Source organism: Bacillus rossius, chromosome 6 (assembly GCF_032445375.1).
Source record: "Bacillus rossius redtenbacheri isolate Brsri chromosome 6, Brsri_v3, whole genome shotgun sequence".
In the NCBI taxonomy this organism is placed as follows: domain Eukaryota; kingdom Metazoa; phylum Arthropoda; class Insecta; order Phasmatodea; family Bacillidae; genus Bacillus; species Bacillus rossius.
In genome coordinates, this window is record NC_086334.1 from 15185259 (window position 1) to 15198174 (window position 12916).

The 12916-nt window shown below is 38.8% G+C and overlaps 1 protein-coding gene across 50 annotated transcripts in view; it reads left to right on the forward strand.

Moving 5' to 3' along the window:
- Positions 1-12916, forward strand: part of LOC134532697 (myosin heavy chain, muscle) — a 113709-nt gene that overhangs the window by 44759 nt on the left and 56034 nt on the right. For 28 of the 50 annotated variants that reach the window (XM_063369415.1, XM_063369453.1, XM_063369456.1 and 25 more), the window contains exons 15-18: positions 4938-5117; positions 6978-7131; positions 10602-10654; positions 12352-12439. In XM_063369415.1, coding sequence (XP_063225485.1) covers positions 4938-5117; positions 6978-7131; positions 10602-10654; positions 12352-12439 — 475 coding nt within the window. Of the gene's footprint in view, positions 1-367; positions 539-4937; positions 5118-6977; positions 7132-9691; positions 9748-10601; positions 10655-12351; positions 12440-12916 lie in introns of all 50 variants that reach the window. The other 22 variants (XM_063369428.1, XM_063369405.1, XM_063369440.1 and 19 more) reach the window with 3 other exon arrangements.

Sequence of the window (12916 nt, forward strand, 5' to 3'; positions counted from 1 at the left end):
CACAAGCTGAAAATTCTGTTGCATCAATACAATACAGCATACAAATTTTTTTTTTTTTGTAAATTTATGTCAATATGACGTAAATTTCTTATATATTACATTTTAAAAAAATATTACATTAGAATTGTTGACTGTAATTATCATATCGGCATACCAACATGAGAGCTACATTTCTGTGTGATCTTGAATCCTTTTTTTTCTAGCACCTTTACACCTGCATCTTGTAACTCTATGTTTAAACACTTGTTTGTTCATGTTATTTGATATGTGTTCCTGCCTCGAATCCGAATGGAATGCCCGCACCAACAAGTGACTTACAAATCCTAAAATTTCCTTACTAACGGTCTGTGACCTCCCCTTATCGTAGTTCAACGGTTTCGAGCAATTGTGCATCAACTTCACCAATGAGAAGCTCCAACAGTTCTTCAACCATCACATGTTTGTGCTGGAGCAAGAGGAGTACCAAAGAGAAGGAATAGAGTGGACCTTCATTGATTTTGGCATGGACCTTCAGGCTTGCATTGATCTTATCGAAAAGGTAGACAGGGACAAAAAAACAACCTACCTTTAAAACCTTAAACATCTTTCCATATCAGCTGTCCTCACTTTTGATGCAGTTAAATTGAAACCACGCAATTTTTTATCAATCCAAAATATATATTGTAAAATTATACAGTTTAAAAACAAGTCCTTTGTTTTTTTCTCGTTTAACCTCGTATTTTTCCGATTTAAATATTCATATAGTGAGGATATCCTGCCTATGGAAGAAGTTTCCGATATCGTGTTCCTGTGTTACCTGTGAGAGTTTAGATTTTTTTAATAAAATGGACTCAAGGAAATGGGACACTTTTGAGACACCGAAGGTAAAAGTTACGACTGCAGCATAGACGTCTGTATTTAAAAATAAATACAGTACCTGAGTAGATCCTCAGGATGAAGTTGTAACTTTCGGTGCAGGTGTATTTTGTACTATTTTTGCATCCATTGTGTGTAACTAACCCATGTTTATGATTTTGTTTCACCTTCGGAATTTACTAAACTTTGACTTCTTCCTTCCACGCTCCAGTGTTCGTAAGAATTTATTCTGTGATGTCAAATTTTGCATGAAGAATTCAACGATGTATTACAATGTAGAACTTTTCACTAGAAACAAATATTTAATATTTTTTAGGACTTGATTTCCTGCTAATAACGCAACAATTCTCTTTTTTCCTACGTTGCAGATTGAAGAGCGGATCAGTGTCTTGCATGCAGTATTTTGTGAGTTGCCTAGATATTCCTACATGTGTGCCATTTCATTTTATTCATGCGATTATCCTTCGGTGGAAACAGGTGAATGGGTTTAACCAGCTTTGTGTCAATTTCACGAACGAGAAACTTCAACAGTATTTCAATCACCACATGTTTATTCTCGAGCAAGAAGAATACGAGAGAGAAGGAATTCCCTGGACTTTCATAGATTTCGGGATGGACCTTCAAGCAACCATTAACCTGATAGAAAAGGTAGACGTCTCAGTGACTCTGCAGTAATGCTTAACGCGCAAACGCTCAGCCCACACTCAATAACGCTGTATGCTGAAGGCACCTTAAAGTATTCAGAGTGTACTCTGACAAGTGCTGTAGACTTAACAGCTTGCAAACATGGAAAATGTGTAAAACGACGTATTGCGAAAGTGCTGACAATTTACGCGCATGTTACGTAAGATTGTAAACCACGTTGTAGTACTATAAAAATTAATACGTAAAACATATATGGTCGATATTAACAAGATCGTTGAATATATTACAGTGCAATAAACGTTGTGGGAAAAGAACTTAAAAACCGTTTTGTACTCTACATACGTATCTCTCTTAGAAGTACTATTATTATTTTCACAAAAAAGTGAAAATTGTTTATTTATATTTGTCAATATTTATTTTAGTTTCAATCGGATGAAATGTTAGCTTTACCCACAATGGTGTACCTGTTTAACATTGTAACTTTGGAAATTATGTGTAGACAATTGTAACAGTAACTCAAAATACCGAGTAGTATTTAAGTTAATTCACAGATTAACTGAGTATTGGCAGCGAATAAAATCTTTGCTATTTGTTCAAAGCTGAGTTGGACTAAAGGTAAAGCAATTCACCTATGCAGAAACTGATATCCGCTGTGTAAGCTATGGGTTACGCAAAAGTAAAATATTGCTTCTTTAAGTCTTTGCTTGCGTAGTATCTCAAATAATATGCTACTAATTAATGCCCACGTGTTTAACTTTTTTGGATCAATCAAATTATGAAACAATTCAATAAAACAGTAATAGATTAATAACTATCATTGATTTATACATCTTTTAAATTCACTTTTGACAGTTTTAAAAATATTTGCCAGAATTATAATGCCTTTTTTGAAATATTTTCTTTTATAAAAACTAATCATTCTATAAGCTGATATGTTCAATTATCATTACATAAATACGCTTAGTTTTCACTCTGCAAGAAACACAATTATTTTTAAGTGCGTTTCTGTTTTTCATCTTATTAATTCGACTAAAAACAGTTAATAATTAGGTTAGTTATTTAGATTCCCTGATGATGAAAATATTTTTTTCTGTGTTAAGTAATATTTTGCAAGATATTTATGATAATATAAGTCAAAACATAAGGAATTAGTGAAAAATAATTAATTCTGAAATAAAATCGAATAATGGTCAACGCATAGTATTCATTCGAAATTCCTATTAGTTAGTTTTTTTTTTTTTTGTACGTTTCATTCTAGAAATTTTGTCGCATTTTGAAACTCTACAGCACAATTTTTTCTTCAAAAGTATATTGATAGAGAATTGGAAAGATACTTTATTTTACTTATTTTACTTGAGCAACCTTTTTTTTTTTGCTCAAAAATAAAAATTGTGACCTTGAATTAATGCTTACGAATCCTTTTTGGTATCCGTTTCCATTTCTTTCGAGATAAGTTCCTCAAGCCAACTTTGCCTGCTGCCTGCGTACTGTATGTCTGCGCCTGTCTTTGTGTTTAGTAACATTTTTTGTTGCTGCCTGCGTCATACGTGTTTTTCTTCACGACACCGATGCATATCCATCGTCCATGGTTCATGGTAAGTAATGCCGGGTCATTTGTACATCTGATTAAAAAAAATCAAGAACATTTTCCTTGTGAATTCAAAACGGTAAGTTATATATTAGGTAAATATTTTTAATTTCCTGGTCATCCAAGTAAGTATACCTACTCAGGCATAGTGCTGTAGTTAGCGTAATCCAGTATAAAGTAGCATTAAGGTGTATCTGTAGTTAAATATAATTTTGCCCTTTTAGTAGTTTGAAAAACTGAATTTTAAAACTATATTTGCTGTAAATTAATATTTTTTTTAATTTATCAAAAAAATGGTTTAATATAGTTATTCAAAATTATAGTTGGTGGCTCTTAAATATATTAGCCTACTAATTTTTGCTTTATTTCGATGTATAATCTCTTTCTAGGAAAGAAAAATTCAATTAAAATAGTAAGTACTTTTATACTAATATTTTGAAAAAAATTAAATTTATAGCTGTCAATGGACTTCAAGTTTATAAATACTAAAACTTGTTTCCTCACAATGTTCGAATTTATTTCATTGAAATATATACATTCAAGCAGGTTATTTTAAAATTTGTTAAATTCACTTTAAAAAAAAAATATTTTTTATTGTGTATAACATTTAAATTATTTGTATTCCATTATTAGTTTCTAGTGTATACTGTTATCAAGATACTAGTCCACACAATGTTTTTTTAACTTGTATGTCTACAGTCAATTCCTTCATAGTCTACATTCAAAATTCAAAACATCTTACTTACCTCGGTATTAAACAATGCCCTTTTTTTTTTAGTAAGTATCGTTTTGAAATTATGCAACTGCAGTGCTGCGATCGGCATTCTACGCGTACGGGCTATGTACCTATGTCTGTTGACCAGCCACAGATGCCGTTACAGAAATATTCGACTGTTTTTTTTTTTCCTTTTTTGTGAGTTTTTAAAATGCCTCCGCTGGTTGAGATTCACGCGCTGTGATTAGTTTTCTTGGCGCTGAAGACGTGAGAGCGGCTGAAATTCATCGTCATATCAGTGAAGTGTATGTAGAAAACGTTATGACCGATGGAATTGTACGGAAATGGGTTAAAGCTTTTAAAGATGGCCACACGAATTATTTTCATTATGAGGAACAAAGTGGATGACCTCCTGTCATTTCTGAAGGTTTGTCGCAGAAAGTTGACCATAAAATAAGTGAAAGATAACAGGCGCTTTACGTTTTCGTCGTTATATGAATGTTTTCTCGACACACTTCATTGATCTGACGATGAATTCTAAGCCGTTGTCACGTCTTTAGCGCTTAGAAAACGAACCCCAGTGCGTATTTCACTATCGGTGAGGTTCTCAATCGGCAGAGGGATTTAAAGTACCCACAAACAAACGTAAAAATGGTCGAATGTTTCCGTAGTGGCGTCTGTTTGCTGGCTAGCAGATGTAGGTACGCAGATCTCACGCACGGAATGCCGACAACATCACTGCTTTAAAAAAAATAACTACGTCTCGTTATTTATACAACGAAGACTTGCGTGGCGAGAATCACAATCTCTCCCTTTGGCTTCTAAGTTGAGGCCACGTCCAAGAAAATTATGTTCCCGACGTTTCGGCATACGTTGTTGCAGTTATCCTCAAGCGCGAATTACAGTTGTTACGAGCCCTGAAGGATCGCTGGAACAAGGACTGCTTAAACGTCGACGTATCTATTTCATGGACGTGACCGCAATTCAGAAGCCTAGAAAAAAAAGAGTCGATTTCGTACCGTCTTGCGTGTCGCAAATTCTGTCAGGTCAGTTCTTCTCACTGTGTGTGGTTGTGTGTCGGCGCGACCCCCGCCGGCGGAGTGTGTAATCGGGCGTGGTCCGTCAATTCCGCAGCCCATGGGCATCCTGTCGATCCTGGAGGAAGAGTCTATGTTCCCCAAGGCCACGGACAAGACCTTCGAGGACAAGCTGATGTCGAACCACCTGGGCAAGTCGCCCAACTTCCAGAAGCCCAAGCCGCCCAAGCCCGGCAACCCGGCGGCGCACTTCGCCATCGCCCATTACGCCGGCACGGTGAGTTCGACTCACGTGTAGACGCTGAGTCGTACCCTACATTTCAATGCCTTTAAAATTTTGGCTCCTTTTCTCACGAATTATATTCATCCGTAATACAACACTTGGGCCTATTCAGACGTGGGTTGTTGCCTCTCCAAATGCTCCTCACAATATTCCCGATTCTTTTCAGACACGTGACAATACTTGTTGTTTTGAAATATTACAATGCTGTCGCAACACTACAAAATTTATACACACATAAATTAAATATTTTGTCCACGCCAACAAGAAAATCATAAATCAACTGCTAAATAAATTAAAATTAAAAAAAAACACGTTCTAAAAATAATATTCTAGTTGGGCGTGTTAATTTCCCAAATTGAGCGTTGCGATAAATAAAAAGTGTTTTATCAATTAAATAAGTGTTCATTTAATTGTTTTTAAAAACCTTAAAGGCCAAGTAATACTTCAATATCAGCCTAAACAAAGTGAATTTAATGTGTATTATACAGTTTTTTTTTAATAAAACGTTTGTATGAGGCCTTTATTTTTTATATTATTCGTAAATCGATAAAAAAATTGGGTTTCCAAAAAGCCTATTAAACCTGAGATTTTCAGGGTTTTGTGTTAAATATAAATATATTTTTGTGTGTTTATTATAGCTTCTGTTTGAAAGTTAAATCGTTCAAGGTGATATCAATAGAATATTAACAATTCCTGTGTCACAAATGTTCCTTAAGTGATAATCATTCAGAGAACTCCATAGTCGGTGGCACGTACATGCACTCCTCAAACACACATGTGGAGAGGTTGAATATATAAAATTAACTCAAATATATTGTTCATCAAATTTTTTATCTTTATCATAAAATCTTTCAAACACGTATTTGAGAATTTTATGGGCACATTTATATTATATTAAAAAAAAAACAAGTATGTGAGTGGGGCACACGCGTGACAGAAGTAAAACTTCTTGCTTATTAGGTATATATATAGAGAGAGATAAAGTATTAGAATTTTTTTTATTCAATAAGAGATAATAAATGAGAATATTAACGATGCAGGTATTATCTGAAATGAAGAAATGCCTTTTCCTGCACCCTGTACACGCATCAGTTACTGGCACATTTTGGCACCTCTTTTGGCGGTTTATTCTCTCGTACTTTCTCTTATCTTTTTCTGATTTTTTTTTATCATTATTAGGAATGATGTTAAATCATGATCTCCAGCTGGAAAAAAAATGAAATTTAAAACAAACACTGCAAATCGAACATGAATTATACTTATAAAATCCATCTCAAAGTCTGTAAGTCCTTTTAGATTTAAAACCACAGTGTTCGCATACCAAAAATTGAGTGTTTTTGAACCCACAGTCCGAATTGACGGAAAGCCATAAGTTCCGTCCAGGGCCGCAACTATAGTCTCTGGCACCCGGGGCATGAATGGATTCATGCCCGCCCGTCCCCCCTCTTTTTTTGCACATACCACACCAATAAAGCGGGTGGTCCGGGGGTTCTCCCACGGAAAAATGGTGCTATGTTGAAACGTTATATTGTAAATCAGATTAGACATTCCTGGCATGCAAGTTAAAAAAAAAAAACTTTTTACCGGTTACCAGTTGTAGTAGGAAGGAATTACAATGCAAGCGATTTCGGCGCCCCCCACAGCTTTGCGCCCGGGACGTATGCCCCGCTGGACCTCCTCCCCCCCCCCCCCCCTAGTCGCGGCCCTGGTTCCGTCAGTTCCAACTGATCGGTCCGTCGTCCTCGCACAACCACGGCGGCAGTCCCGACTGTCGGATCGTGTAGTCCCCGGGTTCCCCCACCCTCGGCGAAGAAGAGGTTTGTCTCGCTGACGCGCCCGGCGCCCTGCCCGCAGGTGTCCTACAACATCACCGGCTGGCTGGAGAAGAACAAGGACCCGCTCAACGACACGGTCGTCGACCAGTTCAAGAAGTCGAGCAACGCGCTGCTGTGCGAGATCTTCGCCGACCACCCGGGCCAGTCGGCCGCCGTCGACCCCGCCGCCAAAGGTACGCCGGGCCCTCAGAGGCCGTCCGAACACCGCAGAACGCGGCAGCACGCGTGAAACTCTCTGGCCAGCTGGCGTCGGCGAAGAAGCGCGAGACAATTCACCGCCGGTAGCCTACAACTCACGTTGTTTCGGTTCCCTACCACGTTCGTGCAACTTCGGATTACTCTCAAAAATTGAAATTAAAAAAATCGAAAGGTTAGGTTAGGTTAGGTCAGTCACAACATGCTTGTTTTCATTGGAAACTTCTGATTTAGCGGCTGAAGTGGCGTTAATACCAAAACGCAAAACTTCGGAAATCTTCGGAAATTCTTGCAGGGAACCGAAACTACGTGAGTTGTAGGCTTCCCAATTCACCGCATTGCTTTCCGGGAAGCCTACGATTCAACTCGTCCTTCTGGACATACCCGAATACTCACGTTGGCGAGCCTTTTTTTTTCACAGACGAGAGAGCCAACCCCGAAGTTCGTGCTCGCTTTTTTTTCTTCCGTACCACAACAGGTGTATATATTTGGGGGAAACCGTTTACATGATTTCACAGTATCTTTAATGTAGCTATCCTAACCAAATCAACCGTCCACAATGTTTTAAAGTATTTATAATGTAGCTAACCTAACCTAATTGACCATTAGTTATCATGAGTTGTATATTTATTTACAATGAACCAAAAAAAACCGAAGATGCACGATCGGGTGTTTGGCTCTCTCGTCTGTTGAAAGAAGGCTTGCCAACGTGAGTATTCGGGTATGTCCAGAAGGACGAGTGAATCGTAGGCTTCCCTTGCTTTCCAGATATTTTACACTCCACGCCGCTAGACGCCACCACATACACTAGAGACCAACAACAAAGGCGAGAGTGTGAAAAAAAACCTGGCGGCAAGAGGTGTAATTACAAATTTATTTTACAGATGAATTGTCAAATTTATACACCTATAATATTACCAGGTTTCAAACATTACTAACTTCTAAAAATTAAAAAAAATTTCCATAATTGTCATAAAGTTGGTACCTCGTGTATTAAACAGATACGTGGTTCATACTGGGCACGCCGTTTGCCATCTGTCGGACTGACGTGAAAAACAATGTCAGGTTTTTACACAAAATTCTGGGAGCTGTCCGGTATTAGCCACCAATGCATTTGAGGCCACTACTGCAAACTACATAGTTTCACGCACTTAAAAAAAAAGTATGTATGTACACTCCACGCGCCGCCAGGTTTGCCGGCATCACTTGTCTCGCGCATTTCTTACCAGTTTCCCGTATCGCCCCTATTGCAGTATTTGGCTGCATGCATTCAGACGTTTGCGTTCGCGAACGCCATTAGCAGCTGCGGTTTTGGCGTCCCGGTTTACAAAACGCAGCGTTTTCAGATACTCTCCGCCGTGAATAAAAAGTCTCATATTACTCAATGTAGTTTTGGTAACGCGGCGTAAGCGTGGATAAATGGGAAGGACAAGCAAGAGGAATAATGTGGAAACTAAATAACGTTTTCAACAATATTTATTTAAAGTCCTGCATAGAACATTTTAATGTCCTTTTAAACAGATTGACCCAGTCGACCCATTGATTCATTAATAATAGTAGTTGTCCCGCAGTTAAAATACACTTAAATTAACTAAATGTCAAGATAATACCTCCGGTGTTTGATAATCTCCAATAGTAGTAAATTGTTAAATCATTTCACTATTAACATAAATTAAGTATATAATTTACTATGTACAAATTTTATAAAAAAATGTATGTAATAAATGTAAGTGCGTTATCTATGATTACAAACTTATATCATTTTTGTTTTCTATATTTTAACTGATAAACATTTTTTAAATATTTTTAAGTTGACTTACTGATACTCTCAAAATTATTTGATGTTTAGTCCTTTTCCTTAAATCCTTACATGGCTGAATTTTTTTCAATTTTTTATACATGATGCACGACTAACGTTAAGTAAAGTTTACCAAGAAGTTGTAAATTATGTACATAAAAATTTAAGCTTGTGTTGGAAAATGTTAATGTAGCCATAATCCGTAAATAAACAGAAGTTTAGGCTTATATTACAATAATTTGCTAATAATATTCTAAAATTTAAATACACGTATACAATTGTATTTTTAAATTATATTATCCCGATCTAATAATTTATCATTGAAAGGAGACTTTGGTGGCTAGAGCACTAAGTAAATTATTCAATTTTTTATATATATTTTCCACGATCATATATTCTAACTTTATTCTCAGTAAACATAATCATTAGGTCAAATTCATGGAAGAGTTAGCCTGTGTTTTAAAACCAAAAATCTATCTGTGTGATAATCAAACGCCTCTAAATTTCTACAGAAATGTGTTGCTTTATAAGTGGACTGGTATACGCATGTGCACATATTTGATATAATAATGTACACTGCTAAAGTACTGAATAACGCGTGTGATAAAACAAATATGAAGCTTTACCTTAATTACAGCTGAGGTCTGAGCTCGTATGCACAAAGGCCAGTCCACTCCTAAAGCCGTGTGATCTGCAGTGCTACCCTGAGTAATTGTACTGGGTTCTGACGTCATTTGCAGCTTCTACCAAGAGACACAAGGGTTCAGGATTCATGACCGTGTCAACCATTCATCGGGTAAATAGCTGAGCAGAACAGGACACTGCTTAACCCGAACATGCCTTAACCAAAGTCCTTCCTCGCCATCACGTCTCACCTTAACCAACAATCCAGTTGTTATTTCTGCTGTTAGCCTGGGGAGATTGTAGTTATTGGTTACCAGAACTAGAATCGTTTGTAAAAAAAAAAGGAGTTCCATTGTGAGGTGATTTTTAGCGAATCTTGTCCATTCGACATTCCAAAAAAAACACTAGGAAAATCAAAAGAATAAAAATATTTAAATTAAAAATACTTAAAGTTACAACTTTTCTTTGGTCATCAAAACTTCCGTAGACAATTAAGTTAAAAAATAACATTGTATAAAGAATTTCCGTAAGCGAACTTGAGTTTAAGGAAGGTTTTCGGGCGAAATCAAAAATGTTTCCTTATTTCCTAGCTCTGAAGGAAATATTTTATATTTCTAGCAGCAATTCAAATATGTGTCTGATAACAGACGAAGGCATGAGGAATTTAAGAAACTACGCTCAGGTTTGGTTTGTCATAAAAGATGTTACGGCTTGTCAACAGCTAACGGGTTCATTCGCTAGATGTGCGAGCTGTGAGGTACTCCACGCACTTACCGCTGATGGCCTCTGTTGGGCGGGCATTCTGGGAGGCATTGCTGCGGGGCATTGCGAGTAGGCGTGTCGCGGCTGAACGAGCGAGAACCAGGTCTCCTCGCCGGGACCAAGGCACTCTCCCCAGGCGGACCCGCGTCGCTGCAGCAAGCTAAGCTTTCCTTCTCTGCATCTGCGATGTGGTTGTCGCGCTCTTGTACGCCGTCTCTCCCCTCGCCCCGACTCGCTGTTGTCATGTTGTTTGTGTTGCTCCAGGTGGCCGAGGAAAGAAGGGTGGTGGTTTCGCCACCGTGTCGTCGTCCTACAAGGTTAGCACCCTCGCGGCACCCCGACCCTCCTCGGACGAGACGCCCAGCCTTCGCTGAAATGTCGAACTCGCTCGCGCCGACACGAACAGACACATCTTTGACCCGCGCGCAGTCCTCCCGCGCTCCGCCAACCAGAACCACCGGGGACTTGGGGCGGAGAACGCTAGTTCCTCGCCGACCTGGGTCGGGCTTTAAAATTCTTCTGCGCGCGCATATGACGAGGCGGTTCGCCCCACGCGACGTGCTCCATGACAAGTTCGACACAGATGTGGACTCTGCTCGGCGCAAGGTTGGGACGTGTGGCGTCATTCCTGAACGAAATGCGGGCTTTTAATTATTTCCCCCCTCCACCCCAAAATTAGAAAAAAAAATTTACAATTGGCTCGGAAGATTACGAAACACTCGTGTCGACAAGGTGTTGGACGGCAGTTTCGCTCCACGCGATCGGTTTTCAACTTGAACAGTGACGTCGGTGCATGTTGCTTGGAAGCACGGGAGATCGATCCCGTGCGGGTGTGGTTTTGGCGCGGCCGGTAAGGGGGGATGAAAAGTCACACTTTGCCGACACGACGAGGGAAGGCCGAGTGCAAGGTGCCTAGATGACGGCACACACCAGCCGGTTGTGTTTGTAGTTGCCGGGCCGTCCGTGGAAGACTGGACTGGACTGTGCGACGGACGCCGCCGCTGACAAACCAATTCCTACCACATCCTGCGGACGGATCGAGGGTTGGAGTAGACGCTCTGTTGGCCTGCTGCTGGGGTGCCGCGTTGCTACTGTCCGGTCCCGGACCCAGCCGCTCAGATCACCGTGCAAAAACTTTCACAAAACAGTTTTTATTATCCCTCGTTCCCTGAACTTGAATTTTGACTTCCGTCAACTGCAACAAATGTCGTCTGAAGACAGAATTCAAGCAGGATTTACAATTTAAAAATACAAAACCAAATCTTTTTTTCCGGAAAATTTATTTTAATCTTTAACGATAAAAAAATCTCAATCTTTGAATAACGTTTATAAAAATAAACTGTTACAAACCCCGCCACTCTAGAAGCAGACCATCTTCTGTTTGAAAATGCAAATATTCGCCTCAGCAATTCAAATCATTAACCTGTTAACCTTTCTCTTCTGGCATTTACTAACGTCAGATATACGCATCGTAAGTAGCCAAAATATATCGTTCTGATGGCGCTTTTACCGCTGTTTTATTGCCGTTGGGTGAGCTAAATAAGAAGTTGCCCTATTTGAATACAATTCATAACTGAAAAATTGTTTTACTACTTATTGCGTTTATCTGAAATAGCTTCGCACTAACAGAATCGCTTGTTTGCGAACAGTTTTGTGTGTTCCGTATATCATTTATAAGGCACTACTAATATTTTACTTAACATTTCGCTTTAAAAAAATGTCATCTAAACAAATCATTAAAAGCATAACTAGTCAAATCGTTGTTTGAAGTTTTTTTAAAAAAAACTTGTGCCAGTGTGTTTATGTAGTTAACAAAGTAGCTAATTTTTTTTTGTATAAATAGTTCTTGTCGAAATGGGTGGCATACGTTAAAAATACGATTTGTCTGTAAGATGAAAAAAAAAACTGAAGCATTTCACCTGTTCTGCTGTAAGCGACCCGGCTTCAAGAGAACAGGTTATTGTTGATGAGTGTGACGACAACACTCACGCCTTCGTGAACTGTCGCCCCACAGGAGCAGCTGAACAACTTGATGACGACGCTGAGGAGCACCCAGCCTCACTTCGTGCGGTGCATCATCCCCAACGAGTTGAAGCAGGCAGGTGGGTGTCACCTCCTCCTGCGAGCTCCCAGACATTCCCCAAACCTCCCGCGGCTACTGGTGTCCTCTACAGTCCTCGTATCCTCTGAACTGAACCAGTGGTGCACCTGCTTGATTTTGGTTCGATGAATTATATCTAACACTGCAGATGCTCCTCAGTTCGATCGTCTGCATCAGGCAGCGAGGTCAATTTATATAAATTCAGACTGCAAAAGAGTCAGGTGCTTGAAGTGAATATTGATCAAGCCAGCACCATCCACCTGCAAGGAGTAAATTAATAATTCGACAAAGACAACGTGGTTTAATATATATATATAACTCAATAAATTGTTTCTTGTTTCATTTTTCTTTGGAGAAATAACTAAGAGCTGCACGCATGATGCTCGATTGTTTCAACAGGTCATTGCCAAAATCAAAAATTAACGTATAATTCAATTTACTAATTTTTTTAACCTAAGCTGTATTTTTTTTTGTAAAT